The 27,956-nt window shown below is 38.0% G+C and overlaps 1 protein-coding gene and 1 pseudogene across 5 annotated transcripts in view; both read right to left on the bottom strand.

Moving 5' to 3' along the window:
• ICE2 (interactor of little elongation complex ELL subunit 2) overlaps nt 1-27,956 on the bottom strand; it is a 55,279-nt gene that overhangs the window by 15,386 nt on the left and 11,937 nt on the right. For 4 of the 5 annotated variants that reach the window (XM_006097511.3, XM_023761257.1, XM_023761256.1 and 1 more), the window contains 7 exons: nt 22,127-22,264; nt 21,236-21,352; nt 20,907-21,066; nt 18,402-18,583; nt 9,808-10,807; nt 8,918-9,093; nt 3,309-3,438 (listed from right to left, as the gene is read on the bottom strand). In XM_006097511.3, coding sequence (XP_006097573.1) covers nt 3,309-3,438; nt 8,918-9,093; nt 9,808-10,807; nt 18,402-18,583; nt 20,907-21,066; nt 21,236-21,352; nt 22,127-22,264 — 1,903 coding nt within the window. The remainder of the gene's footprint in view (nt 1-3,308; nt 3,439-8,917; nt 9,094-9,807; nt 10,808-18,401; nt 18,584-20,906; nt 21,067-21,235; nt 21,353-22,126; nt 22,265-27,956) is intronic. The other variant, XM_023761259.1, reaches the window with a different exon arrangement.
• On the bottom strand, nt 23,740-27,052 carry LOC106698618 (annotated as a pseudogene).

Genomic DNA, 27,956 nt, shown 5'->3' with positions numbered 1-27,956 from the left:
ATCACTCGGTGCTGTCAGCAGGTGCGAGCCATGGCTGCCCGCCCCCGATTACCTCTGAGGGTTTCTCCACCTCCTCCTGCTCCTGAGGGGCAATCGGGGCAGCAGCTACCGCTTGCACCCGCTGCTGGCGCTGGTCCCAATTGCTCAGCACCATCAGTGGATGCAAGCAGGGCCAGCACCACCAGCCACACTGGCTGCCGGCAGAGAGGGGACTGGGGGCCATGGCGGGAGGGGACAAGAGGGGGCACGGCGGATGGGCCAAGAAACCCCCGCTCCCCACCGCAGCCTCGCGGCCCACAGTTCCTTTCATGGTGCACAAATTCATGCACTGGGCCCCTAGTTTAAGAATAACAACTTAAAATATTGGTGCTTCTAATTGCTATAAAAGTTGAATTTTTATGGAGATTCAATTTTTAGAGAAATATTGTATTTATTATCAAAGTAAAAGAATAAAATTTGTTTTGGACACTCTCTACACATCCCTAAGACATTCTTGGTTCTTAAGATAAAAATTAAGATTATAAAAAGTCATCTTAATTATTCACAATAGCCAACATATGGAAACAACCTAAGTATCCATCAACAGAAGAATGGATAAAGATGTGATATATATACAGGAGGAAGAAGGAAATTCTGCTGTTTATGACAACAAAGATAGATCCTGAGATCCTGAGGGCATTAAGCTAAATGAAATGAGTTAGACAAAGATAAATACTGCATGGTTATCACTTGTACAGAAAATCTAAAAAAAAAAAAAGAAAGAAAAAAGAAATAAGTCAAACTTTTAGAAATAGAGAGTAGAAAAGTGAGTGTTTCCCAGGGATGGGGAAACAGGGAAATAGCAAGAGGTTGGTAAAAGGGTACAACATTCAGCTATAAGATAAATAAGGTCTAAGGATCTAATGCATAAATGGTGATTATGGTCGATAACACTACTTTATAATTAAAATTTGACAAAATAGAACTTAAATGTTCTCATTAAAAATTATAAATATAAATATGTGAGGAGATGTGTTAATTAACTATATGGGAGAAATCCTTTCACAATGTATAGGTATATCAAATCATCAAGATGTACAGTTTAAATATCTTACTATTTTGTAAATTATACTTAAATTACTTACCATTTTGTCAATTATACCTCAGTAAAGCTGAAAAAAATCCGGCTTATTTTTAATTAAAGCACACATAAGATTTCTTATGGTTAAAAATAAAATCAAAACAGTATATTCAAAGTTCTACTTTCTTCTGAACATGGCATAAATCTATAATTCCAAAAAAAAGGCTAATTTTCAAGATTACACTTCTATTTTATAAAGTAATTCATAATTTCTGCAAAACAGGTGGAGATAAAACACTGAAACCCTGAAATGTACCAAGGAAGAGTGGTATAAAAGACCTGAGTTAAATGTTAGATAATCACACCAATATAAAATCCATGTTACAGCCTGGCCAGTGTGGCTCAGTGATTGAGTGTCGACCTATGAACCAGGAGGTCACGGTTCAATTCCTGGTCAGGGCACATGCCCAGGTTGTGGGCTCAATCCCCAGTGGGGAGCATGCAGGAAGCAGCCAGTTGATGATTCTCTCTCAACATTGATGCTTCTATCTCTCTCTCTCCCTCTCCCTTCCTCTCTGAAATCAATAAAAATATATTGAAAAAAATAACAAAACCAACAACAACAACAAAAAAATGCAAAAAGACAACCTACTGAATGGGAGAACATATTTGCCAATGATACAACTGATAAGGGGTTAATATCCATAATTTATAAAGAACTCAGACAACTTAACACCAGAAAAACAAAAAACCCAATTTAAGAAGTGGACAAAAGTAAAAAGAAAGAAAATTTTACCCTTTGTGACAGTATAGATGTACCTGGAGAACATTATGCTAAGTGAAATAAGCTAGTCAGAGAAAGACAACTATCATATAATTTCACTCATATGTGGAATTTAATGCACAAACTGAACTACCAAGAAAAATAGAGACAGACTTATAGTTAGAGAGCATTAGGGGCGAGGGGTGAGGGAAGGGAAGTGCTGTTGGGAGGTGGGTAGAGGGACTGAGCAAAAGAAAAAAAGAGAACTCATGGACATGGATACCAGTGTGGTGATTGGGGAGGGAGATGAGTAGAGGTGAAAGAGGGCATAAAGGAAATAAATGGTGATGAAATAAAATAAATACATAAATACATAAATAAAGTAAATAAATAAATAAAATGTGGGCAAAAGCCCTGAATAGATATTTCTCTGAGGAAGACGTACAGGTGACCAAAAGACATATGGAAAGTTGGTTAACATCACTAATCAACAGAGAAATGTAATTCAAAACCAAAGTTTCACCAGATTCTTAAACTGCTTATTGTTTAATGAAAAGATAGATTTACAAAACAATAAAGTAGAAAGCAACAAGTCATGAGAACAGTAAAAAAAAAAAAAAAAGACAATGTATTGAGAGATCACAGGAAGAAAATGACTTAATAGAGGGGCAACTAGAGTTGGCTGGGATGGATTGAGATGTGTGGGATTAGGCATTCCACTGGCAGGGAACAATATCAATAATTCTTCATGTGAAGTATGTTAACTATACATGAACCCAGCCAACACAAATTAAATCCCTGCCTAACTACCTGCCCCCAAAAGATGCAAAACAAAAATAAACTTAAAGAAAAACTATTTCATCAGTGTTAGAGATTTTAGCCTGGCCGGCGTGGCTCAGTGGTTGAGCATCGACCTATGAACCTGGAGGTCATAGTTCAATTCCTGGCCAGGGTACATACCCAGGTTGTGGGCTCAATCCCCAGTGTGGGATGTGCAGGAGGGAGCCAATCAATGATTCTCTCTCATCATTGATGTTTCTATCTCTCTCTCCCTCTCCCTTCCTCTCATCAATAAAAATACATTAAAAAAAATTTGAGATTTCAAAAACAATGTCATTATAATTTTAAAAACATTTCAAAACATATGCTTAAACCAATTAAAAAGTACTTTTAAAGAAGCTCATTAGAAAACACCTCTATATTTTTAGTTTTTTACACTATTGAATAAAGTATTTTAAAAATAAAATGATTTGGTTGAGATTCATGTACAACTAAATAGATATGGGATAAGAGGGAAATTAAGACATTTGAGATCAGTCCCACACTGCCATGTAACTCTGGAGTAGGGAATGGTGTTTTAATAGGAATGTTAACACAATCAGCAAACTGAAAACAAAAAGTATAGAATAGACATGTATAATTGAATAAAAAAGTATGTACTTATAAGAGAATAAAAAAGGAGAACAAAGACTCTTATAAACTTACCAACATAAAAGGAGCTGTTGGAATGCAATAAACTTTCAGTCCATAGGCGACACAGTTCGCTTTCAGTCAGAGCTTCAGCTCCATAACAAGCTTGATACTCCACTTTTGGAAGAACATATACTGGGACTTGCTGAAATGTAAGGTTATACTCTTTCAAAAAGTTCCATTAACTTACTATTAACAGCAAATACATTTGCCTATACAGTTTTGCCACTTTCAAAATGCTTTCAAGTAATGTTATTTGATCCTTTTAAATACAGTGGGTTCAGACAGAAAGACAGAACCCTTGTGGGTGAGAGGTGGATGAATAAGAGAGCCTAACCACCCCCTCCCCCAGATAGCCCCATCCCAGTCAGTATTCCTCCCCACATGTGCCCCTTGATTTAATTTTATTGCTAAAAGCATTTTATTGTATAATAATTCTTTAGCAACTGGCAATCTGCATTTACTTCCGCCAGAGAATGTGACTGACAGCAGAAACCTTGAAACAAAGCCTATGATACACAATTGCCCAAAGGTTAAAAACCAGGTTCTGGAAGCAATGACTGTGAAATATCCTAGTAATTTTCAAGAGGATTTAAAAGAGGTACTAATTTTTGCCCCTTTAAAGCATTAGTCACATTATCTAAGGCTCAAGTAGTCTGAGCAGCTTGTTTTCATTCTATGAATGTCTGAGCATTAATACCTACATTAACATCTGTGAATGTCATTAGCTTCATTAATATAAAAGTTTTATTCTAGATACTAACCACATGGAAAGTTATAGATTTAGAGTTTATTGGTCAGGACACTAAATAGATTAGGTAAATGACTGTACCCATTACTGGTCTAAAGGAGGATATGCAAGGAAATACATGCTTGTGAAATATCATGTTAGTCATGTTCACTGTGCTCATGTTATCTCACTTCTGTCAAAGAAAATTCTACTGTTAATAGCAGCGTCTTCATTTCCAGCTGCAGAAGGAGAGACACATGATTTATGGAACTTACTGAGTGATATTGCTACATAGTACTTCAAAATTATACTAAGCTGTCACTATTTATATACTTGAAAATATTTCATAAATGTTTCAGAATTCCTGATTTTCACAAAGTGGCCAATCTAATGAGCTTTGCACAACAGTGGTGGTAAGAACAATTCAAATCCAGTAAAATTTCTGTAACATCAAGTTTGGAGGTTTGGTTTATATGATTATATGATAACATGATTGTTATAAAACTCTAAATAGTGTTTCTTAAATTTCAATGTGTATAGTAATAACCTGGTGATCTTATTAAATTGTAGAATCTGAGGTGTAGACTAAGGTTTTGCATTTTTAACAAGCTGTTATTCCAGGGACCAAACATGAGTAATAAGTCCCCTTGATTTAATTTTATTGCTAAAAGCATTTTATTGTATAAATAGAAGCTCAGTGTACGAAATTCGTGCACTGGTAGGGTCCCTAGCGGCTGCCAGATGCCAGCCGGGTACTCTCTCCCTTCCCCCGGCTGTCTGCCGCTGCCGCAGGCCGGCTGGGGCCTCACTCCCTTCCCCTGGCCACCTGCCACTGCACTGGCCAGGGACTCCCTCCCTTCCCCCGGCCAGCCCTGCCCCCCTGGTCGAACTCGCAGAAGAACTCCGGTCAAGGGGACAATTTGCACACTACGCTTTTATTATATAGAACCAGAGGCCCAGTGCACAAAAATTTGTGCACTGGGGGTGGGTCCCTCAGCCTGGCCTGTGCCTTCTCACAGTCCAGGAACCTTCAGGGGATGTTTGACTGATGACTTAGGCCTAAGCCACAGTCTGGCCTACCTCTACGGGAGGCAACCAGTGGGCCGATCAGGGGACTGTGCTGGCCAGCAAGTGGCTGGCCCAGTCCCCCGATTGCTCCTCTGCTGCCGCTGGTCACTACTGCCCCCTGATCGCCATCCCCTCCCTCTGCCCGCTGGCACCCACCTTGGCTGGCCTGGCGCCGCCCGCTTGCCAGCTCCACCCCGCCACCGACGAGTCGTTCTGCCGTTCGGTCAATTTGCATATTAGGCTTTTATTATACAGGATAATTCTTCAGCAATTGGCAATCTGCATTTAAAATTAGTTATAGCTGCAAATAGTAGCTAGAGATAAAGAAATGAAGATCCAGGTAGCTCAGCTGATTGGAGCACCTACTTATATACCAAAATGTTGTAGGTTCGATTCCCAGTCAGGGCACACACCTAGGTTGTGAGTGTCATCCCTGGTCAGGGCATGTGCGGGAAGCAATCGATCAATGTTTTTCTCTCACATCGATGTTTCTCTCTGTATCTCAAATCAACAAACATATCCTCAGGTGAGGATTAAAAAAAAAGAAGGCCCAAAGGGCTAAGGCATTTGCTCAAGGACACATAGCCAGTTTACAGCAGGGTTAGGAAAAGAACAACTGGGTGAAGAAGACCCCTTTCTGAATCATGACTAGATAACAGAGTTAAGATTTTTTTAAAATAAGAAAATATTACTGTTTCTGAAAAGAAAGTACTTTGATACTTCAGAGGATTTTCTTTGTTAATAACTGCCATATCTGATTCTGGTTTTAAATTCTATATGTATTCTACTGCCATCTCCAGGAAGCCACAGGAAAGAAAGTCTGAATATTTTATCTTAGTATTCCAAAATGAAAGTGAAAGTTTAAGTGCAATCAAAGTTTTCTAACTATAAAAATTAAATCTAGTATTTCCTTTTTCCCTTGATAAGTAGCTCCTATTTTCCCTAAGTGAAAGCTTTTCTTGGTTCTCTGTCTTCCAATTTTTCACATAATCCTTTTAAACTTTCACATACATTCCTAAATAGATACTTCAAAGCTATTTCCTGACACTGATCCCACTGGGTTCATTCTATTCAAGCACCTCCAGTATCTTTTTTCTTCACCCTAGAATACCAATATAAATTACAAAATAATTGGATCTAAATTTTTGAATTATTTTAGAATATATCTCTTAGGAAATTTGGTTAACTGAGACAGATAATATCAAATCATTCAAAGTTACTTGGCGTGGATTTCACAACTATGGGTATAACTCAGTAAGTTCTTGCTTCATCTTGTGGTCCAAATTAGCTCTCTTTATTTCATTCCATCATTTAAGACTGGCTCCTGTTTTAAGTTCTCTAATGCGCAGTTCTTATTAAGCAGCATTTTGACGAGAAAGAACAAATGATATTGGAAATTAAAATCTCAACTATTATAACAGAACATGGAAGACCCAAAGGAAAATAAAAGAGAGATGAGGTTTTTGGACATCAGAGGTTGAAGAAACTTCTATAACATATTTTAAAGCTTTACCTAAACAAGTTGATTTTTAAATAGGAAATATTAATGAGGAAGATTCTAACCTAGTTATAGTTTAAACAGTACCACTTTAAAATTTCTCAAACTAGTGCCTCAACTTCCCTAAATTACTTTTCTTATCAACACCTCCCTCCTTCTTCACCCCTCAAGTTTTCTCATTTATTCAGTACCCATTTATTGAGTTTCTATGGTATAAAACATGATTCCAAGGGGAACACATTTTGCTAAGGGATTTAAACGATATGTACTAAACTATTACATACAATGACTGGTACCATATAACTATTCACTGAAAATTTTAAAATTTTATTCTGGGTTTGACACAATCAGAAATATAAGGCTATTCAGATATTCTTTGGGGCGGGACTATTTTGGATATATTTTTATGAAGGGTGAAGTCTCTCCTATAAAGTTTTGTTCTCACATTTACAAATTTCACTTAAGTCAAATGAATGACAATGTCTTCAGAAATTAAATCTATATCCAAAACATCCCTAGGCTATTCTTACTTAAGAGACACTGGCCATCAATGTTTGAGTGCTGTAAGCTGGCAGATCACTACAAAATGGTATGTATGGGTTCATAAGGTAGAATGTGAAAGAAAAGAGATTATCTCCCAAATAAATCAAAGACACTAAGTAAGAATGAAAGATATAAAACCTCGAAAATATAATCCATAGCACTGACACTACATATATTTAAGATGTTCATGCTGTGGCCATTAAGTTGATCACAGTAAAATACAGATAAAACAGGAAAATTAGTAAATAAAGTAAAAAATTTTTAATACAGAGAATATCAGTGTTCAATGTATAGTCTTTTGCCATTCCTTGATTTTCTCTTACTAAAAAAACATACAAAAGTGCCTCGTGCATTTAATTAAAAATCATTTGCTTTCTAAAATTTCAAGTCTGATATAGTGATGAAAACCCAATTATGAGAATTAGGAATTTAATAACTTGTTCACGACCTTTCTTAAATTTAACAAAGGATAAAGTATCATCAAGGAAAGGATCCACCCAGTCCACTGGATTCTGGTGGACAAAGTATACATCCAAATCCCGCAGTTAGCTTCAGAGTGTTTTCATGATAGGCCCTAACACTGCTGCTATTAGCTTAACAAGGTTGACACTTTAATTTTCTTTTTTTCAGTTATTCCTTATTATGACTGATCTATAAGGATCAATGCTGGAACATGACAATTCTTAATTCAACTTAAACGCTAGCTCCAAAGCACACTGACATTATACAGTGATCTTTGAAGATTGTTATTGTGTGGTAGGTTAGGCAGCATGAGGCAGACATTAAAACTTTTAAGAAGTATACTATGGCAAATGTACACAAAGGAAAAATTATCGTAAAAAAATTAGAGACTTCATTATTTCTTAATCAATTATAATAGAGAAGCTCCTCTTTATTTACCAGATTTCTGTGATCACACACACAAATCAAACTAATCTGGAAGATAATTTCAAATATCAAATACAGAAAGCAGTTGAAAGAGCCAATTACTCAAATTGTACCAAAAAGTTTTTTAACTGAGGAAAATATTGATATCAAACCCCAAAGAAACAAGAGGGGGAAAAAAAGGAAGACAATTGGTCTTCTAACAATCCTGGCAAGACTTTTCAAATGTGTGTGAAAGCCCACCTTTCACAATTTGGACAAAGTGAGAGAGAGAGAGAGGTAATCAATCAATCTATCTATCTATCTATCTATCTATCTATCATCTATATATCTATTATATATATAAAAGCCTAATATGCAAATTGTCCCCACAGGAGTTCCACTGAGAGACTGGGAATTTGATCGCTCACTATGATGTGCGCTGACCAGCAGGGGGCGGCGTGGAACGAAGGAAGGCGCTGGTAACTGGGGAAGGGAGGCCCTGGCTGGCAACCAGAAGGCCCCGATTGGCCCTGATTGCCAGCCAGGTCTAGGGACCCTACCCGTACATGAATTTCGAGCACTGGGCCTCTAATATTTCATAATGGAAATCCAAATTCACAGAGAAAGCAGGAACATATGTGCCAGTCTCAGTCAAATCTATGATGGGGCCATTATTCACAAAGTTTATGCATTTCATGCAAGAATGTTATCAGCATTCATGACTAATTATATTTAATTAAGTACTTTCCCTTATTAAAAATGTTTTCAGTATTTTACTAAAAATTCAACCTGGAAATACTACTATAAGAGTGATCAGCAACTTAAAATTAAACTTCACAACAATGCCATGTTAGATATTTGAAGATTATTTACTAGTATGTGGGCTACTACATCCCAACTCCACAAGTAACAACTTACTCTTCTGATTTTCTTCCGTTTTTTATAACGTGGTCTGGTCTCTATCCTCTGGACACTGCATCGTACAAGTAACAGCAGGTCTTGCAGGCTAAATAACTTGTAAACAAAATTTCCTTCCTGAGGAACTACATATTCTGATGTATCTTCAACATAGTCCTGAAGTTCATATGGCAATCCTTTAAAAATAATTATATTTCTCATTTTTATTTTAAAAGACATTAGTCGGTTATTCATCATAATCCAAGATAAAACAATTCAATGATTTATTTTTAAATTTCTATCAAGTTTAACTTTATATTTCCTCTGAGTACATCTTCAAGCTATTATCACTTCTGTTTATGTTTATTGGAACTGCAGCAAAACCTGAAATCGAAGCTTTACAGTTTTCTTTCTTTTAACTACTACTTTATCCCTAGGCAAAGTATAAATTAGTGAGACAACATATGAAGTGAGAAGAGTTTAGAAAAATGTTATTCCTAATCTAGGCAGAGCTGAAGTGCAGCTTTATATCTACTTCACAAAATATAAAAGTATAAAATTACAGTCCAATACCAAGAAGAAATACATTTTGGATTAATAAATGTTTATGATTTTTATGCAGTTTCCCTTCAGTTTGGCAAACTACATTGCCTATAGCTTAGTAGCCACTGCACATGTTGGATAAACATAGGGTACAAAATCTATACATCTTTGGGTACATATTTAGAAAAAAGGTTTGGAAGTTAAAATACTGATAAGTAGATTAAAAATGAAGTGAAATATCAATGACTATATAAAGATTTTAAACAGGTTAATACATAGAGAAAGTGAGGTGAATGAAGGAGAAGAACTGAAGGACAAGGTACAGGCAAAGAGTATAAATATAAAGTTTTTTGTAAATATTTACTTACGTCCTTTTGGCTTCTGAAATGCAGAGGTCCATGCAGTTTTTGGCCAAGTAGTGGCATCTGAAGGAGCAGAGGGTTGCTCGGAAACAGGAGGTTGTTTAGAATTTTCTGTATTCATTAAAGGCAATTCAGGTATTTTTCTGGAAACTGGCTTTAAGAGTTCATCTTGCATTTTTAAAATTTCCCCAACTGGGTCAAATTTTTTATATACTCGTTTGATAGGTTTTTTTAAAACACAGGATTCTTCAGGACTGCAAGTAGTATTAGTCTGGTTTCCTACAGAAGCCTGTCCTGAGGAAGAATTTGGGCTGGCTGGTTTAGGATTTAAGTTAGAACCCACATCAGCTATCTTTCCGGTACTATTCTTTTGACCCTCTGTATCAATGATTAAACATTCTTCATCTGTATCACTATGGCAAAGAATTACATCCTCAGTTTTCTCTGCTTCTGATGTAACAGTCTCTTCCTTTGAATTGTCAGTACTCTCTGGAATATTTAGTCTTTCATCAGCACACACTGTATCAGTAGCCATGTCATTTGTATTAGAGGTTTCCATTTCCACAGAACTTCCTAACTGTAATGCATCAGATGTTTGCAAGTCACCATCTTGCACCAGAGGCATGTCACAATTATCTGATACCTTCTCAGCACATGGTACAACTCCCTGATCACCTTTATTTTTACACTCTTCAGGGCCACCGTCCATACCAGTCACCAGCTGTTTCTCCTTTTGCAACTGTTCCATTAGAATCTGAGATAAACTTCTAGCATGAGCAGAAATGTCTACTGGTGCAGCTGGTGCCACAGGTGTAGATGCTGCACTGGGGGCTCTGGGAGCAACTGGCATTTTGGGTACTGTGGAATTGCTTGCTGGACTTGGGGACTTTGATGGTTTGGTGGTGGTTACTCCAAAAGTTTCAAGTTCTGTGACATCATCATCAAAATCCAGATCCAAATTTTCAAGGGTTTCAATTTTTCGGCAGTCATTAACTTCATGAGACATCTTAAGAAAATATATTGGTAAACTATTAGCAAAAGTTCCAGGCCACACCTCATCTATCTCTTAATGCCCCTACTCCTCACATACATAGTTCATGCTCTTTAAAAGCAGAAAGTCTAATGGCTCTGAAGGGTTCTTGCTTAAGAATGACAATAAACGACTATCAACTAATTTATTTAACCTTACATTCCCAATGAAATGTTGATGAAACACAAATCTGTGAAGCTGTTATCAACACAGGAAATGGGGAATACCTGCATTTGTGAACTATCACATCCCAAGAGGAATTTTCACTAATCAAACAGTAGACAGGACCACAAAGAAGACATAGAGCCAAATAGGAAGGAAGCAGATTTTCATTCACACCCATTCCACACACTCTTGCAGAGACAGACACCTGGACTTAGCTGACAGGAGAAAAGCCTCTTTAACACTGTGAGGAAGCTGCTCTCTAATGCAGCTGGTGAAGGGTCGCCAGCCTCTGAGTCGGGTGCATCAATCAGTGACTTTCTTTCTACATCTACTCAGGGAAAACGAATCTCAGTAACAGGAGGAGAAATGGACAGGACATGATTTTTTTGTATTCTGGGACATGAAGCTGCAGTTTTTCATGTACTATTTTGGTAATGGAAGAATTACAGATTTAATTTATTCAGGAATAAATGGTCCTCTTCCCCAAGCAGCAGCAGATCTCTCCTTAATCTGGCATAGCATGTTAAAGAAATACCATGGAAATTTGGTTACAGGCTGGGCTATGTAAACCCATTAGCCTTACAGCCTAGGTTTTGAGAAAGAGTCTGACAGCAATCAGATAGTGAGTAAATCAACCTGGGCCTTAATTTCTTCATCACTAAAATAGTGGTAAGAGGGTCATCTTCTTGGATTTGTTCTAAGGATTAAATGAGAAATTGTATATAGAAAGTTACTTGACATAGTCCCTGGCACATAGTAAATAGCTTCTCAGTAAAGGTAGATCCTAATAAAATAAAAAATACTACTAGATTTAGTAAAAATAAATAAACTGTTATTTATATAAAGCATTCTTTCACAAAGAGGTGAAAAACAAAACCACAGGGCATAATATCAAGAAATAAAGAGAGAAGGAATAGTAATATTAAGTGTTAGACAACACAGAATTCAATGTAAAGCATTAAACAGAAAAGGAAATTCTATGTTAAAAAAAAAAGAGGAAATCGATGACAAACAGATAATGGTCTGGTCATGAATTGTGACATGCCTAAACTATCAAAATATGTAGTCAAAACTTAAAAATAAAAGAAAAATTTGACAGAAACATAATTGTATGTCTCTAAGTATGTAAAAATAGAAAGTATGAATAATATTAAAGTATTGAAACAAATGTAGATGAATGACTGAAAACATACGTATAGACTACAAAGATATACCTTTTCCCTCCCAAGATTCCAAGGGGCATTTCCAAAGATGGACTATAAGTTAATATACAAAGAAAACATCAATGTAGCACAAAGCACAATTTGCTAAGGTCTTACTCTCTGTTTAGAGGGAAATAAAATCATTACGAAAAATATAAACAAATAAATCCAAGCACTTGGAAATGAAAAAACACTCCAGATATTAACTAATGATAATTACAAAATACTTAAAAAGCAACAAAAACTAGAACACTAGACATTAAAAATCAGAATATTCAATACATAATATAATCATAATATAATCAAATAAAAAATTTAAATAAAAAATTAATGAATTGAAAAACAATTCTCACCCCAACAGAATTTAGATAAAATTAAAAATCTTATTTATCTGTAAATACTTTAGCATGTAGCTATAAAAGGATTCTTCCTTAATGTCATAAAATATTTAATCAAGTGTTAAAATTTCCCAGTGTGACATCTTTTTACAATTGTTTATTGAAATCAGTATCCAACCAAAATCTCTACATTGCATTTGGTTGACACATCTCTCAATTTTCTTTGTCAAATGCTTCTCCCATACTCTGCCAACTCCCACACCTGCCAGATACTTATAGAAGAAACCAGATTAGTTAGCTTGTAAAAATTTCCATTTTTAAAATTGATTTGATAGAGCAATGCTGACTTGTTCCACTTATTTGTGCATTCATTGGTTGATTCTTGTATGTGCCCTGACCAGGAATTGAACCCACAACGTTGGTGTGTTGGAACTAAGCTCTAACAAAATAACCTACCTAGCCATGGACAAAATTTCCATTTTAGATTTTAATTTCTGCATCCCTCTGCTATCATTTAACACATTCATATAGCTTTAGAATTTCCTATTAAAATGATCTAATAGCTTGATCAGATTCAGGTATAATTTTTTAACCTGAATATTTATTTATGGTACTGTAAATTTGTTTCAATCAGGAAGCTAACGATGTCTGGTTATCTTTCTTCTTGTGGTATTACAATTGATTTGTTGGTTCATCAACTTAATCTATCTATTATAAAATTACTCACTGATCTTCTAATGATTTTAGCAGTCACTGATGAGGATCAGCTTTACTTAACTTCATTGCTTGGCATATATTAGGAATACTTGATTCTTAATATAATTACGACTTATTTGTTTTATTGTATTACCTGATGTGTTCAAAATAAAAACAGCAATATCATTCATAACAATATGACTACTAAATGCAGTTTAAGATTTTTTGGCAGTTCTTTCTGAATTTAGGATATGAATCTTTAGGGCTGTAACAATCAATTTACTAAGTTTCTATCACTTAAAATAATTCTTCTCTGACTGGTTAAAGCACTAACTTGGTATACAGTGGGTTCATTTGTTTCACTTCAGCTTTGATTGGCTTTTATAACATTTTAAAATTTGTTTTAGAGACATGTAAAACATTTGGCTCAGTTAAAAGTATAAAACAAAGAACATTCAGAGAAATCTAGTTGATAATCCTACCTCCTCTGCTTTGTTCCATCCCTCCTCCAATTAACCATTTTCACTAGTTTAAGTTTATTCTTCATGGTGTGGATTTTCTTTACTCTGATTTCATGTACTCACAACTGTAAATCTATGTTTGGCCAATCATGGATTTTATATATCCTTTTTACTTAAATAAAAAGTAGCCTATTACAAAAAAATGTTCTCTTCCTTGCCTGTTTCACTCAACAATATATCCTGGATGTCACTATAGCAGCATATCTAAAGCTTCTTTCATTCTTTTTAATAGCTGCTTAGTATGCTATTGAAAATGTACCATTTATTTAATTAATACCTGTACATGTGTGCATTGTTTCTAATCCTTTGCTACTGCAAACAGTACTGCAATGAATAGCTTGCACATACATTTTGTTCTTTTCCTAGTACTTCTAAGCTACATTTCTAGAAGTGAGCTTTTTAGGATGAATACAGTGTTCAGATTTTGTGGGTACATCTTCACTGTAGAAATGTTATAACAATATGTTTCCCCCCCTCTAATACCTTTGTAAGAGCTTCCATCAACAAGCTTCTTCTGTTCTTCATGTTTAAATGTGATGGTTTCTCTTGCTGCTATGGAAGAACAATCCTGTATGCCAGGACAGTTTTCTTAGCTTCATGGCTCTAAGCTCATGCTTCATTGTTACCACAAAGTATGCATATATGTAGGTTCGTGTGTATGTGTGTGAATCTTGAGCACATTCTGAGATCTGGTTCCTCTATTTCCTTCACCTACAATTAGTTATCTGAAAATTTATTTATCTTTAATGCCCTTGTTCTGCTCAATATGGACTCTACCACCAGTAATTTTTCCTGAACAAAGGCTTTTGCCTTGGAAGGGACTTTGGTAAGTATCTAGAGTTCTTAGGGCTCCCGCCATCTCAGAAATCTCTTAACTTCTTGAGTGCCCCTGCAATCACCTACAAATTAGAGTCTATACATATTATTTTCACTTTTGTCATTCTTCATTCCTCCTTCCATCTGGATTATTTTCCTTGTGCCTAAAGAACATCCATTAGAGGGGGTCTGCTGGTAGCAAACTCAATATTTAATGAAAAATCTCTTTAATTTGGTTAGAGAATTTTAGTAAATGGGTTATAGTCTTTTAGCACAATATTATTTCAATGTCTTCTGGCTCCACTGTTGCTATTGAGAAGTTATTTGGCAGTTTAACTCTCAGTGCTATATAGGTAATGTGCCTTTTGTTTCTGAGGTCTTTTAAGAGTTTTTTCTTTGTCTCCAAGTATTGATTTGGTCCCAATGTCTCTTTTACACAATCCTTCTGGGTGCAACTACACACATTAAACATTCTCATTACTAGTGTATCTTCTCTATCTCTTGCCTTATTCTCTATATATTTTTTTATCTTTTTGTTGTCTACGTTACAATATGGATAGTCTTCTCAGACTCATCTTCCAGTTTATTGATTCTCTTTTCAGCTTTATCTAATGTGCTTATAACCCATTTACAGAATTCTTAACTGTAATTACTGTATTTTTCAGTTTTAAAATTTAAAATTTTTATTTAGTTCTTTTTCAAATCTGTTATAGCTTTATATATATATATGCATATATCTATACTAATAAAAGGGTAATATGCTAATTAGAGCAGACGTCTTCCAGATGACCATCCGGACGTCCTTCTAGACCAGTGGTTCTCAACCTTCACTGCACATTAGAATGACCTGGGAATCTTTTTAAAATCCTGATTTCTGGGCCTCATCCTCTGGAAATTCTGTTATTGTGTTATGGGGTGGGGCCACAACATTAGTAACAAAGACACAGAATTTCCGGAGGATGAGGCCCAGAAATCAGGATTTTAAAAAGATTCCCAGGTGATTCTAATGTGCAGCCAAGTTTGAGAACCACTGTTCTAGACAAAGCCGCAGTGGCTGCTGCGAGGGCCAGGCAAGCAGTGGGGTAATGGGGGCAGCGCCTTACCCTGATCCGCCAGGTCGCCTTCTGCAGAGGGAGGCCAGACTGTGGCTTAGGCCGGGGGCCAAGGCACAGGTGGTTAGGGTTGATCAGGCCGGCAGGGGAGCAAGGTAGGGGCAATCAGACAGGCAGGCAGAGGGGTTAGGGGTGATTAGGAAGATAGGCAGAGGGATTAGTGGCGATCAGGCAGGCAGGTGAGCCGTTAGGAGCCAGTGGTCCTGGATTGTGAGAGGGATCCCAGATTGGAGAGGGTGCAGGCTGGGCTGAGGGACATCCCCACCCCCATGCACAATTTTGTGCATTGAGCCTCTAGAGCAGCGTTTCTCAACCTGTGGGACGCGACCTCTTTGGCGGTCGAATGACCCTTTCACAGGGGTCGCCTAAGACTATCCTGCATATCAGATATTTACATTACGATTCATAACAGTAGCAACATTACAGTTATGAAGTAGCAACGAAAATAATTTTATGGTTGGGTCACAACATGAGGAACTGTATTTAAGGGGCCAGAAGGTTGAGAACCACTGCTCTAGAGTGAGTGAGTGTGTGTGTGTGTATGTGTGTATATATATATTTTATTGACTTCAGAGAGGAAAGGAGAGAGAGACATAGAAACATGGATGAGATAATCATTGATTGGCTGCCTCCTGCACTCCCTTTCCTGGGGAGTGAGCCTGAAATTCTGGCATGTGCTCTAACTGGGAATCAAACCATGACCTTCTGGTTCATAGGTCACTGCTCAACCACTGAGCTACACCAGCTGGGCTGTTAGAGCTTTTAAAAGTTTCCAGTTTCTTTCAAGCATTACTTTCTTTGAATGTTGTATAATTAAACAGAATTGACTAACAGTTTATGATGGATAATTCTAAGACCCATTTATGTGAATCTGTTTGTTTGGTCATTGTTTCTCCTCCTGTTTCTAGCTATCTATATTTTTAAACGCTATTCACAGAAACTATTTGAGGCTCAAAATTATATTATGTTCCTCTAAGAATTATTTTCATTTGCTTTTGCAAAGTCCAGTAATCCAAAACCATCTGAATCCAAGTTCAAGGCCTGAAAACTCAGGCTACAACCTCTGAGAAAGCTGATTTATTTCTGGTTCACCCTTACTTTTGGGGTATAGCCCTGCAGGGTCTAAGCCTTTGATGAAAAACTGAACTGTGACTTTTGTCTCCCTAGTCCTCTGATGCTGCCAAAACCACAGTTCATTTTCTGTTGCGTCTTCAGAGCTGGTCAATACCATCCAGGGCAAAAATAACCCTAAGTGACAGCCTCACCTCCCTGGATTCTGGTCTTCTGATATCTCAGCCCTTACTATCTTGTTAGCTCTTTGATGATTTTAAGAAAGGATTTTAATATTTTTTCCAGCTTCTTGGCTTTTTGGCTAAGATCAAGTGTAGTTATCAGCAGTAATGAGAAAGATCCAAATAACCTGGTCTGTTAACAAAAAGAGTTACTCTGTCAGTTTTCATCCCTTTTAACCTATTTCATGTTTCTTCATAATACTTGTTACTTCCTGACATTCACTTCACACTAATATAAGTTTTAGGTAGATTTTAAAATGCAAAAATAAATAAATAACTTAAGAAAAGTTGGAAATGCTGTATGACATTTATATTATAAAAATATTAAAAGATAAATGGCAAACAGAGAAAAACATAAAAAGCCAAAACATATAAAAGCCAAAAAGCCAATATCCTTTAAATAGTATGAACTCCTAGTAATAAGAAAACTATTTTTCTATTTTACTTCCTAATTGTGTTTGTTCTCTCACTTTATTCAAGTCTCTGTTCATATTTCCTGTTCTGGGAAAGCCTCCTTGACTATGAGTCTAAAATAGTCCCATTTCTATCTCTTTCCCTTAACCAAATCTATTTTTCTGAATAGCATTTACCACTATCTGCTTTTTTGCTATTATTTTGTTAAGCTCTGATATAAGCTCTAAGAGAAAAAAGACTATTTTTATTCACTGCTGTATCCTCAGTGCATAGAAAAGTATCTACTCAATAAATATTTGTGGAACAAATGAAGAAAGTCTAGTATAAACAGAATGTCTTACTTTAATAATCATGGATATTTTAAAATACACAAAATAACAAATGCTATTGTTTCTGGAATGCAAATGCTTTACTGTTCTAAATGCACTGTTCTAAATGCTTTATACATATTAACTCATTTAATTCCAAATAATTCTATGAGTTAGGTAATATCATGATATCCATTTTACAGATGAGCAAACTAGACACAGAGAGATTATGTAACTTCCTTAAGGTCACACAGCTACTAAGTATATTGAAAAGGATTAACAATCTGGCCAAATACTTTCTGTACCAATCCAATTCATCTGTTCCTTTTCATACTTAAAAAATTTTAAATATAAATGAGAACAATTAAAACTACCACCATAATTATCACCATTATTAACTGAGTTTTTAGTACATGCATACTAATGACTATGCTCAGCATTTTACATTGTAATAGCAAACCTAATGCTTACAACAATCTTGTGAAATAGGTATTGCCTTTCTTTTTTTTTAAAAAAAAGGAGAAAAACCAGAGGCTGAGGGAAATTAAATTAGTTGCCCAAAGGCTACCTTGACTTGGGGTTCAATTTTAAGTTTCAATCTACAGCCTAGATTTTTAACTACCAGATTTAGAGACTTGTAATAAAACTTTAAGCTTCAACAGAATAAACAAATACATTCCCTTAAGGAAAAAAAAACATTACATACATCCATTTCAGGCACACAATCTTCTGGTTTGTCCATAAATACTGCAGAGACTGGAAAAGATGTATTTTTGGACATCATAAATTTTAATGGAACTTCATGGAAGATTTGATTTCTCTCTCTCATTGTCATTTTCTTTTGGGGAAGTGGTGAATTAACATAAATTACTTTAACTGGTTTTGAACCTTAAAACAGAAAGAGAAGGGAGTTATTAGTTTCTAGTAGTGATATTTAGGGAAAAAACCCAGAATGTATGCTAGAAGGATCACTAAACAAAGAGGCATGGGTAAGAAAGTGGTAGCACAAGCCCAAATATCTGGCACCCCTGAACCAGAACATCTTTAAAATCCCTTAGAGATCTAAGGACCAGAGAATCTAACTGGCAAGAAAAATATATATTTTTTCTAATAATTTTTAAAAGGATTTATTTTATTATTATACTTTTCCTGTCATTAATACTCAGATCTTATAGGATTATGGTTTCGACATGTAATGAAATTTTTACCAGAGAATATATTACATTTGCAGTTTTGTTTCATTAGACACAGTCCTTCATTTACTATAATTATGTTGTCACATATAATATTATTAATTCTGGAATATAAGAAAAAGCTACTAAATATGAACCAAAACTGAAGGGGAATAATCTTTTGTACAGAGGAATTTATATGCAAATATAATTTTACTGTCAATAGACAGATTATCCTATGCTCATAAGTATAGACCTATTTTAATTCTGAATTCCAATAACAGACAAGTACTCACCCATTTGAGCGTGTCTAATGAAGTATTGCATTCCTTTCATTTCATTAAAAGATAGAAGAACCTGACCATTTCATGTGTTTTTAGTCACCCTAAACTATAATTATTTCTCTAATACCTCTCACCCCTCAACATGAGTACAGGTTCTATAGATATAACTTATCTACTAGAGGCCCGGTGCATGAATCCATGCACGGGTGGGGTCCCTCAGCCTGGCCAGCGATCAGGGCCATCTTGCCCAGTCCAGGGGGAGGGACCACGGGAGGTTGGCCACCCGTGGGAGGTTGGCTGTGGGAGTGCACTGACCACCAGGGGAGAGCTCCTGTGTTGAGCATCTGCCCGTCATAGTGACTGGTTGTTTGGTCAACTGGCTGTAACAGTCGCTTAGGCTTTTATATACACTGAGTCGCCAGATTATTATGACCACCTGACGTTTGTAGGCAAATTAGCAATAATTTCGCTCTGAAGTTGCTAGAGGGCCAGATAATTATAAACGTCCTGAATAGCACAACATACCTAAGTATCGTTGCTGATCAAGTTCATCCTATCATGTTGATGGCATATCCCAATGGAGATGGCTTCTTCCAACAAGGCAATGTGCCATGCCACGGTGCTCATATTGTGCAGGAGTGGTTTCAAGAACATGAGGGAGACTTTACCTTGCTTAGGTGGCCCCCACAATCACCAGATTTCAATCCAATTGAGCATTTGTAGGACGAAGTTAAAAGAGCCATCAGGCAGCTGGTTCCACAACCATCAAATCTCACAGAACTTGACAGTGCATGGTATCAGATTCCTCGCATCACCTATCAACATCTCGTGGAGTCAATGCTAAGAAGAATCGCCACAGTATTGAAAGCAAAAGGTGGCCCAACGAAGTACTGATGGGGTGGTCATAATAATCTGGCCAGTCATAATAATCTGGCCACTCAGTGTATATAGACTAGAGGCGAGGTGCATGAATTCATGCATGGTGGCGGGGGCGGGGGGGGGGGGGCGGGGGAGGAGGGAACGTGGGAGGTTGGCCGAATGGGTAATGGACTGCGGGAGGGTGGCCACTGGCCCCAAGAAGGGAGCCAGCCCTTGGCCCCCCTGGAAAGGGGCCACGTCCGCCACCACCCACCCCCAGTTCCTCATACCAGCCTGGGGCCCAAAGGCTCCAATGGGGTAGAGAGAGGAGGAGACAGCCGCTGGGCCAGGTGCAGAAGGAACAAATGTCGGATGCTGCCTCCCCCTCTCCTCCTTCCCTCACCGTGGCAGGTGGGTGGCCCCCAGGGAAGTGAGAGAATGGGAGCAAGACAAATCCCTGTGTCAAGGGCTGAATTTCAATAGATTGCAGTGAGGGAGCTGCTATGCTACGTACGAAACCCCGACCCAGAAGCAGGTCTCTACAAATGGTTTAGCACCAGGGGCCAAAGGGGGGCCGGTCAGGGGGAGGGGCCAGGTTGGCTGTTGGAGTGCACTGACCACCAGGGGGGCAGCTCCTGAGTTGAGTCATAGGGACTGGTCGACCGGTCATTCTGTCATAAAGGTCACTTAGGCTCTTATATATATTTAGATGAGTGTCAATTCTGTGGTAGCTCTATTTAAAAAGTTCTATTGAGTATAAGTATTAAACTTATATCCTCCTTAAATCAAAACTTAGATATTTGTATTTGACAAATAACTACCTGTGTTTAGACAGCTGAAATAGAACCATTCCAACTCCTCTGTTAAGAGCATTACTTGACATGGCAAATCACAAACCTGCAACAGGTATTAGTTGAATACACACTGGAATTTCCCACTGTTCCTTGTAGTCCGGTCCATGATTATTTAATAAGGCAAATAATGATTGACTAGTTAGAACTATCTGTGGGTGATATCTTGAAACAAGCTTCTCTGCATTTGGATCTTTACTAATGTCCTGAAAAACAAAATATACCCTGTTACTTCATTATACTTACTGGAAATTTCTTTACTAAAATAACAAAAAGGAAATTGAAGGAAACTTTAAAAGAATCAGATTATTTGTACTTTATGAGGTACAGAAGATTACTTATAGAGATCCCATCCCAAACCACTTTCATACTTACATAATGCATAGCTGCAGCTGTTTGTTCTGGTATTTCATTGGTAGATAGGTTATCTTTTGAGAGCTGCAATTTTGCGGGCATTGAGGGAAATACTGTTTTCACATATTTCACACTACCCTAAATAAGAATGAAATCATTGCTTATTACAAAAATCTTGATGTATTTTTCCCCCAAGTATCTTTTCATCATAGGAAACTTTAAAGTAAAAATTCTTCATTCTATTAAATGCAAATGTCAAATTTAGAGCCTTAAGTCAAGACGTTTTGTTGTTGTTGTTGTTAATCCTCACCTGAGGTTATTTTTCCATTGATTTTTATTCAAAGTGGAAGGGAGGGGGGAGAGACAGAGAAACACCCATGTGAGAGAGACACACTGATTGGTTGACCTTTACCGGAATTGAACTTGGGACCCTTCAGTCACAGGTCATTGATGCTCTAATCAATGAGTATACTAGCCAGGGCAAGACTATAATGTTTTTGCTTGACACCCACCATATATATATTTTTTAAAAAGGGTCCAAGAGAAGGGTACCATGGAATCTTTCCTGCCACTTTAACCTCTCATTTGATGAGGAACATACCATCACAGGGTATAGGAGAAAATCTAAAATATCCTCTTCACACACACTTACTTTCAGTATAATTGTGTGTAAAATCCCTTAAAAAAAGGGGGGCGGGGAGGCTTCCTGTTTATATTCAGTAAGATGGGAACTCTAAGAAAAGAAAATCAATAAATAAAGTGGGTAGTGACATTTTTAAAAACATCAAGTATTGATATCCATAAAGCTGTATCTCATTATTATTCAAAATTTAAACACAAATGTTGTCTATGTGAAATACAGATTATGTTTCAAACAAAAATAAGTATATACTTTCATATGGCAAGCCTTACCAGTGCAAGAAGAGTTTTTTCTAACTTTAATCCCATCTCTGTTCTGAATGGGAAGAATCCCATTAAACTGGTGACTTCATGAAGAGTATAGAATTCTGGATACTTTTTCACTTGGTCAATGCAAGCTTTTAAAATTTGCTAGAAAATAAAAACCAAAATAAATTCATTTGTATTGTACTTCTCTAATAATCCAACAAAAATAAGTTAGTTACATATGATTATATAATTGTTCACTGGCAATATAGCCTCATTTCATTACTCAAATTTCTAACAATCCAAGCATATTGTATATTCCTTGTTTAATGTAATCTCATTTTTTTTATAACAATTCTTTTAAACCTAATTTCTTAAAATGCTGATATTTGATAATATTAAAATGAGCAATTGTATTAAAATTTAAAATGAAATAGAGAAGATATATTTTCTATACTATTTAAAAAATTGTCAAGGAAATAAAGGCACATGAAAATTTCAACACACTTTACTGCAATAGAAGTTGTTTTATGAATAATTAGAAATAAGTAAGTTTAATATCCTTAAAAGATTCCCAAGCACAGGAATTAATGAAGTAGTTGCCTTATATGTCATTCTAATCTGCAATCTAAAAAATAAATGAGAAATGTTGTAACTAAATCAAATATGGAGTATGTTTTTTCTCTCTAAACTGTTTCCAAAATATTAATAACTTACCAGGAAATGTAATCAGGAAGGAAATAAAACTCACAGCTTTACCCAAGCAGAATACTACTATATGCCACTTGTAATAACATGCAGATAACTCAAAGGAGAACAGCAGTTTTGGGTGGCAGTGGGGGTTTATAATTTTAAAAATACAAAGGTATTATTTCCTAAGTATTTTTTTCTTCTTGTCAATTAATCAAATCTGAGACTTAGAATATACTTTACATCACAAAAGCTCTTAGCAATAAGCATGTCTTTATACTATATGTGTATCTCCTTTCCCTTTAGACATTCATAAAATATGTAAAGCTACAAATCAATAACTTTGCTATAGTATATCTTTTCATCTATAGTTTCATATTTCCTTCTTCCCCTCTTAATCTTCGCTCCTAGCTATCTTTCAAATTCCCCTCCCTCCAATTCATACTTTTCAATACTGGCCTTAATATTTAATTCAGAATATTATTTGCAACTAAGGCTGATGCAGGTTAACATAGAAAAGTTCTGTTTTTTAAAAACCTTAGTTAACTGCAAACTCGGATCAGCATAAGATTTTGTTCTTCATTTATAATATTAACTTTCACTAGTTAGTTAACTCCCCCACCCCCCTTCTCCCTAACGTTCCTGTCATATGGCAGTATTTGCAAGAATTTGAACATGCAAAGGAAAACAATATATAATCACTATGCGATATAGAGACTATTCTGGCTAGATGTTTATTAGCACGTTTTTCATGGTAAAAATGCTACATGCCACAGTGCTTTTAACTGAGTTACCCTAAATTCAATAATTATGGTAAGAGAAAGAGTCAAAGGAAAATCTAAGAGAGTTTTATTCCTATACTCCATACGTTATATATTATTAAAGGTATTTCACAACTGGTAGGCATTAAGCAACTAAAGAAACATTATTTAACTACAAGGGTTTTTTAACTAATAATTTGTCTTTGAAAAACAGCTAAGAGTGAGTGAATAAAGAAGGTTAAGAGACTCAGGTTGTTTCCCATCATTCATCCACTGAATGTTATTATTTTTTAATATATTTTTATTGATTTCAGAGAGGAAGGGAAAGGGAGAGAGATAGAAACATAAGTGATGAGAATCATTGATCAGGGCTGCTTCCTACATGCCCCACACTGGGGATTAAGCCTGCAACCCAGTCATGTGCCCTGACCAGGAATCGAACCATAACAAACAAGGCCTCCACCCCAGTGCCCCCTGATTCCCAGCAACAGGACCTGGTCAACAGGACCTGATCTCAGGACGGTGGCCACAGCTGCAGAACATAGATCTGTTTCAAGAAAAGTTGGGAATGCAGACTTTCGTATGAACCCCTATTCCAAAAGGTGGCAGTTCATTCACATTGTCGCAAAGACACCTTCAAGAGTAACGTAAGTGGGTAAAGCCAGGGCCAAGCCGGGCCATTTCCTCATCCAATCTCTCTGAGGTGCGTGGACAAAACCAAGTTTCAGCTCTTCGCAGGACACTTCCGGGGATTTTTTAAGCCTAAAGGACAGTAGTCTGTCTCCATTCTTGTTCTTTGGGATTTTTTCATCGTTGGATAAAAGGATACGTACATTGGGGCAATCCTCTTGAGATACAATATTCCAGTTGCACCAATGTGACGACGACAACGCCCCTCAGAGGGAGGGAGATGACAGATGGGGAGCAGGGAATTCTGAAAACCAAAGCGATGACAGAGATGCTAACCCTTTCCTTCACGCGTCTGACACCCCTCCTCAGGTGGCCTGCCGGCCGGGCGTCTGCTGGACCTTTACCACTTGATGTCCTGGCAGGCTGCCCAGGGCCCTGCTAGGCACTGTGCAGGGCCGCCTGGGCCCGGGGGGAGTCGCCTCCCCCGCTCTCCCAAGCCACTCCTGGTACAGCTCCTGCACATGGGCGCTGGTCTCTGGGGGGCCACACTGGGATGGCAGCGTAGACGTCTTCCATCTGCCGCAGCAGTGCCCTGTCTGCACGCCCGTCCTCGCCTGGGCCTGGCCCCTGCCGCGCAGGCATCCCCGGCGCAGGCCAGGACCACCACGAAGTGGCAGGGGAACTTGCCCCTCTACAGCTTCAGGACCACGTTCTGGATGTTCCAAAAGCCGTAAGCAGCCTCAAAGCGTAGCAGAACCTCTCCGTCCCTTTCAAGGGTGACCTCCTGGAAGTCTTTGTTCCTCAGGGTGCGGTAGGTGAGCACCCCCACATCCTCGTTGAATAGCTCCATGGCCACGTGCCTGAAGATGTGCGCCAGGTACCCGTCGGAGCTGGCCCCCTCGTGGAGCCTCACCTCCTCCTCCTTCATGTCTCCAGAGGGTCCACGGCGGCGTCATTCAAGGCGAGGTCACTTTGCCCCATATCTAGACAATTTCACCTGAAGTTAACACGCAGTCAGCACCCTGGGAACCATGCAAAGCTGTGGGAACATTTTCTCAAAGGGCCTCCAAGTTTCTTGTCATAACACAGGGCCACAATGACGTGGGAAATCTTGTCTGGGGACAGGTTCTGCTGTCTGGCAAAGTAATCCTTCACCAGAGAGCCCATGATCTGCTGGGGAGACTTGGCCATGCAGAGGTGGGGGGTGATGGGGTGACCCAGCACGCGCTCTGCATATCGGTCCCAGCCGGGGCAGGCGGAGGTCAGCAAGGGTAGCCGGGGCTCTTCCTCGCAGTGCTGGCAGTATCGACGCACAGATTCCTTCTGATTCTCCAGGATGCTGAAGTCCGCAACTATCTTCATGTCAAAGACAGTGCACCCCAAGGCTTTTGAGGAAGCCGCTGTGCCTTCTGGATGTATCAGTGACACTGAGGCTGGATTTAGCAGCAAAATAAGGCAGAGATTGAGGACACACAGACACTACCAGCACCTTGTGCTGTGAGGTATCACATTTCTTATTAAGGTTCAGAACACAGAAGAAGTCCTTGGTGTTCTGTTGAGAAATTTGGACTCCTTCCTCTGCGGTCACACAACTGTCACACGCCAGGCAGTCACTCAGAAATATCTTGGCATCGGCCAACTTATGGATTTCTCCCTTCTCTCCATTCTCCTGAGCCGGACTCCAGACGTTGACTTCAGCATTCTCTTGGTCATCCGTTTTTGTTTTTTACTATATTCCTTCTGTGTGCAGTGCTCACACTTCATCTGGAGTGTGGTGGGCGGGGGCCCAGCTCGAGTGACCTAGAGGAAGCACGGGAAAGCAGTCACTGCTGGTCGCCCCTGGCGCTGCTGGCAGTATCCTTTCTTCCTTGTGGAGTGTCTATGGAAGGTAAGTGGCCGCAGTGCCCAAGGCCGAGTTCCAGGAGGCCGGCAGCTCTGTTGGGATCATGCTGGCGGCGCTGGTCCGTTGGTGCCTGGCCTGTCCTCTGGAGATTGAACCTGCAGGACTATTAAGGGAGCCAGTCCCCAGTTCCACCCCGCCTCCGCCACCAATTGATTGGAGTCTGAGGGCCGGGAGGAAGGACCAAGCTGTCTGTCTTCTGCCCACCTGCTTACCAGTCGCTGCTGCCACAGATTCATCAGAGCCTGAGGGGCCCCAGTTCCCCTGTTAGACATCCCCTGATCAATGGGAGCCTGCCGGCCGGGGGAGAGACCAAGAGGTCTGCCTTCCGCCCACTCCCCAGTCACTGCTGCCATGGATTCATCAGAGCCTGAGGGACCCCAGTTCCCCCGTTAGCCATGTTGTTCAGTCGTCCATCCGGTCGTTTAGCTCATGACAGCCCCTGGCTTTTTATATATTAGTATATAAGCAAAAAAGCAAACTGTGAACTTACAATTATGTTTGGAATTGAATAAGAGCAAAATAAAAATACTTCCAGATTAAAATAAGGATTATCATCAAGAGACCTTCCTCAAAGAAACAAGTAGAACATACAGTATTTCAGGAATAATGAAGAGGAGCTCAGATTGTAGATTAGAGAATAAAAAGACAAAAAAGTAAATATTTTTAGATAAAAAAAAAACATTGTGTAAAATAGTAATATAGTTAGGTTTTTAAGAAAGACAGCATTAAAACATTATCAGTCAGGAGGATGTGATACGAGTCAAAATGCTCTATGGTCTTTGGAGGTATACTGATTAATAGGAGAGAATCAAGTTAAGAAACTGACCCACACATCAATGGTAACAAGGTAATTCAACAAGTGGGAAAATTCATTGTAAAAATTCAAGAGTAACCAACCACTAAGAGAACAAAAAACCAAAACAATGTATAAGTACCAAATCAACCGAGAGGGGAAAAGGCAGGGTGGAGGGAGTCAATCCCCTTAAAAGAAGCAAAAGAAAGAAGATTAGAAAAAGTAAGACAAGTAGAAATTATAAAGAGTCCATATGGCAATTATCATAATAAATGTAAATGAATAAATTTTCTAATTAAAAAAGATGATCATTTTATTTAAAAAGAAAAAAGGCAATCTAGTTGAACACTATTTTAGAAGGTATCTGTAAAATACAAGTTCTACAGAATCAAAGCAATCCCAATTAAAATCCTACCTAGATTTTTTGAGAAATTGACAAGCTGTGACCAAAATTTACATGGAAATGCAAAGAACTCAAAAGAGCCAAAACAATTAAAAAAGAGAACAAAGCTATCGGACTTCCACCACATGATTTCAAAACTTACTACAAGACTAGGAGGTATTGGCATAAAGTCAGATATATAGACTAATGGAATAGAATTATGGCCCACGCTTCCACGGTGATATGGCAATTCAATGAGGGGAGAAACAGTCATTTCAGCCAATGGTTTTAGACAGAGCTTCTCAACATTGGCACTATTGAAATTTTAGACCAGGTAATTCTTTGTGCTGTCCTGCACATTGTAGGATACTTAAAAACATCCCTGGCTCTGCCCACTAGATGCCAGAAGTACTCCTTTCTCACTGTGACAACCAAAAATGTCTCCAGACATCTGCTGGGAGGCAAAATCACTCTCAGTTGAAAATCACTAAACTGGAACTAGTTACCCATATGAAAGAAAAATGAATTTTGATCCAAACCTCACATCTTGCCCAAAACATAACTTGAAATGAACTAAGACATTCATTGTGAAAAAGACAAAAAACAAAAATAAAACCTGGAAAGGAAATAGTAAGGGTGATGCTATTTTTTGGAGGGTAATTAGGAACATCCTCATTGATAGTTGGCATCTGAACAGA

The sequence above is a fragment of the Myotis lucifugus genome, unplaced genomic scaffold (genome assembly GCF_000147115.1).
Source record: "Myotis lucifugus unplaced genomic scaffold, Myoluc2.0 scaffold_204, whole genome shotgun sequence".
NCBI classification, from domain to species: Eukaryota; Metazoa; Chordata; class Mammalia; order Chiroptera; family Vespertilionidae; genus Myotis; species Myotis lucifugus.
Note: the sequence above shows the minus strand (reverse complement) of the source record. Positions and strands in the feature narration are given on the sequence as shown.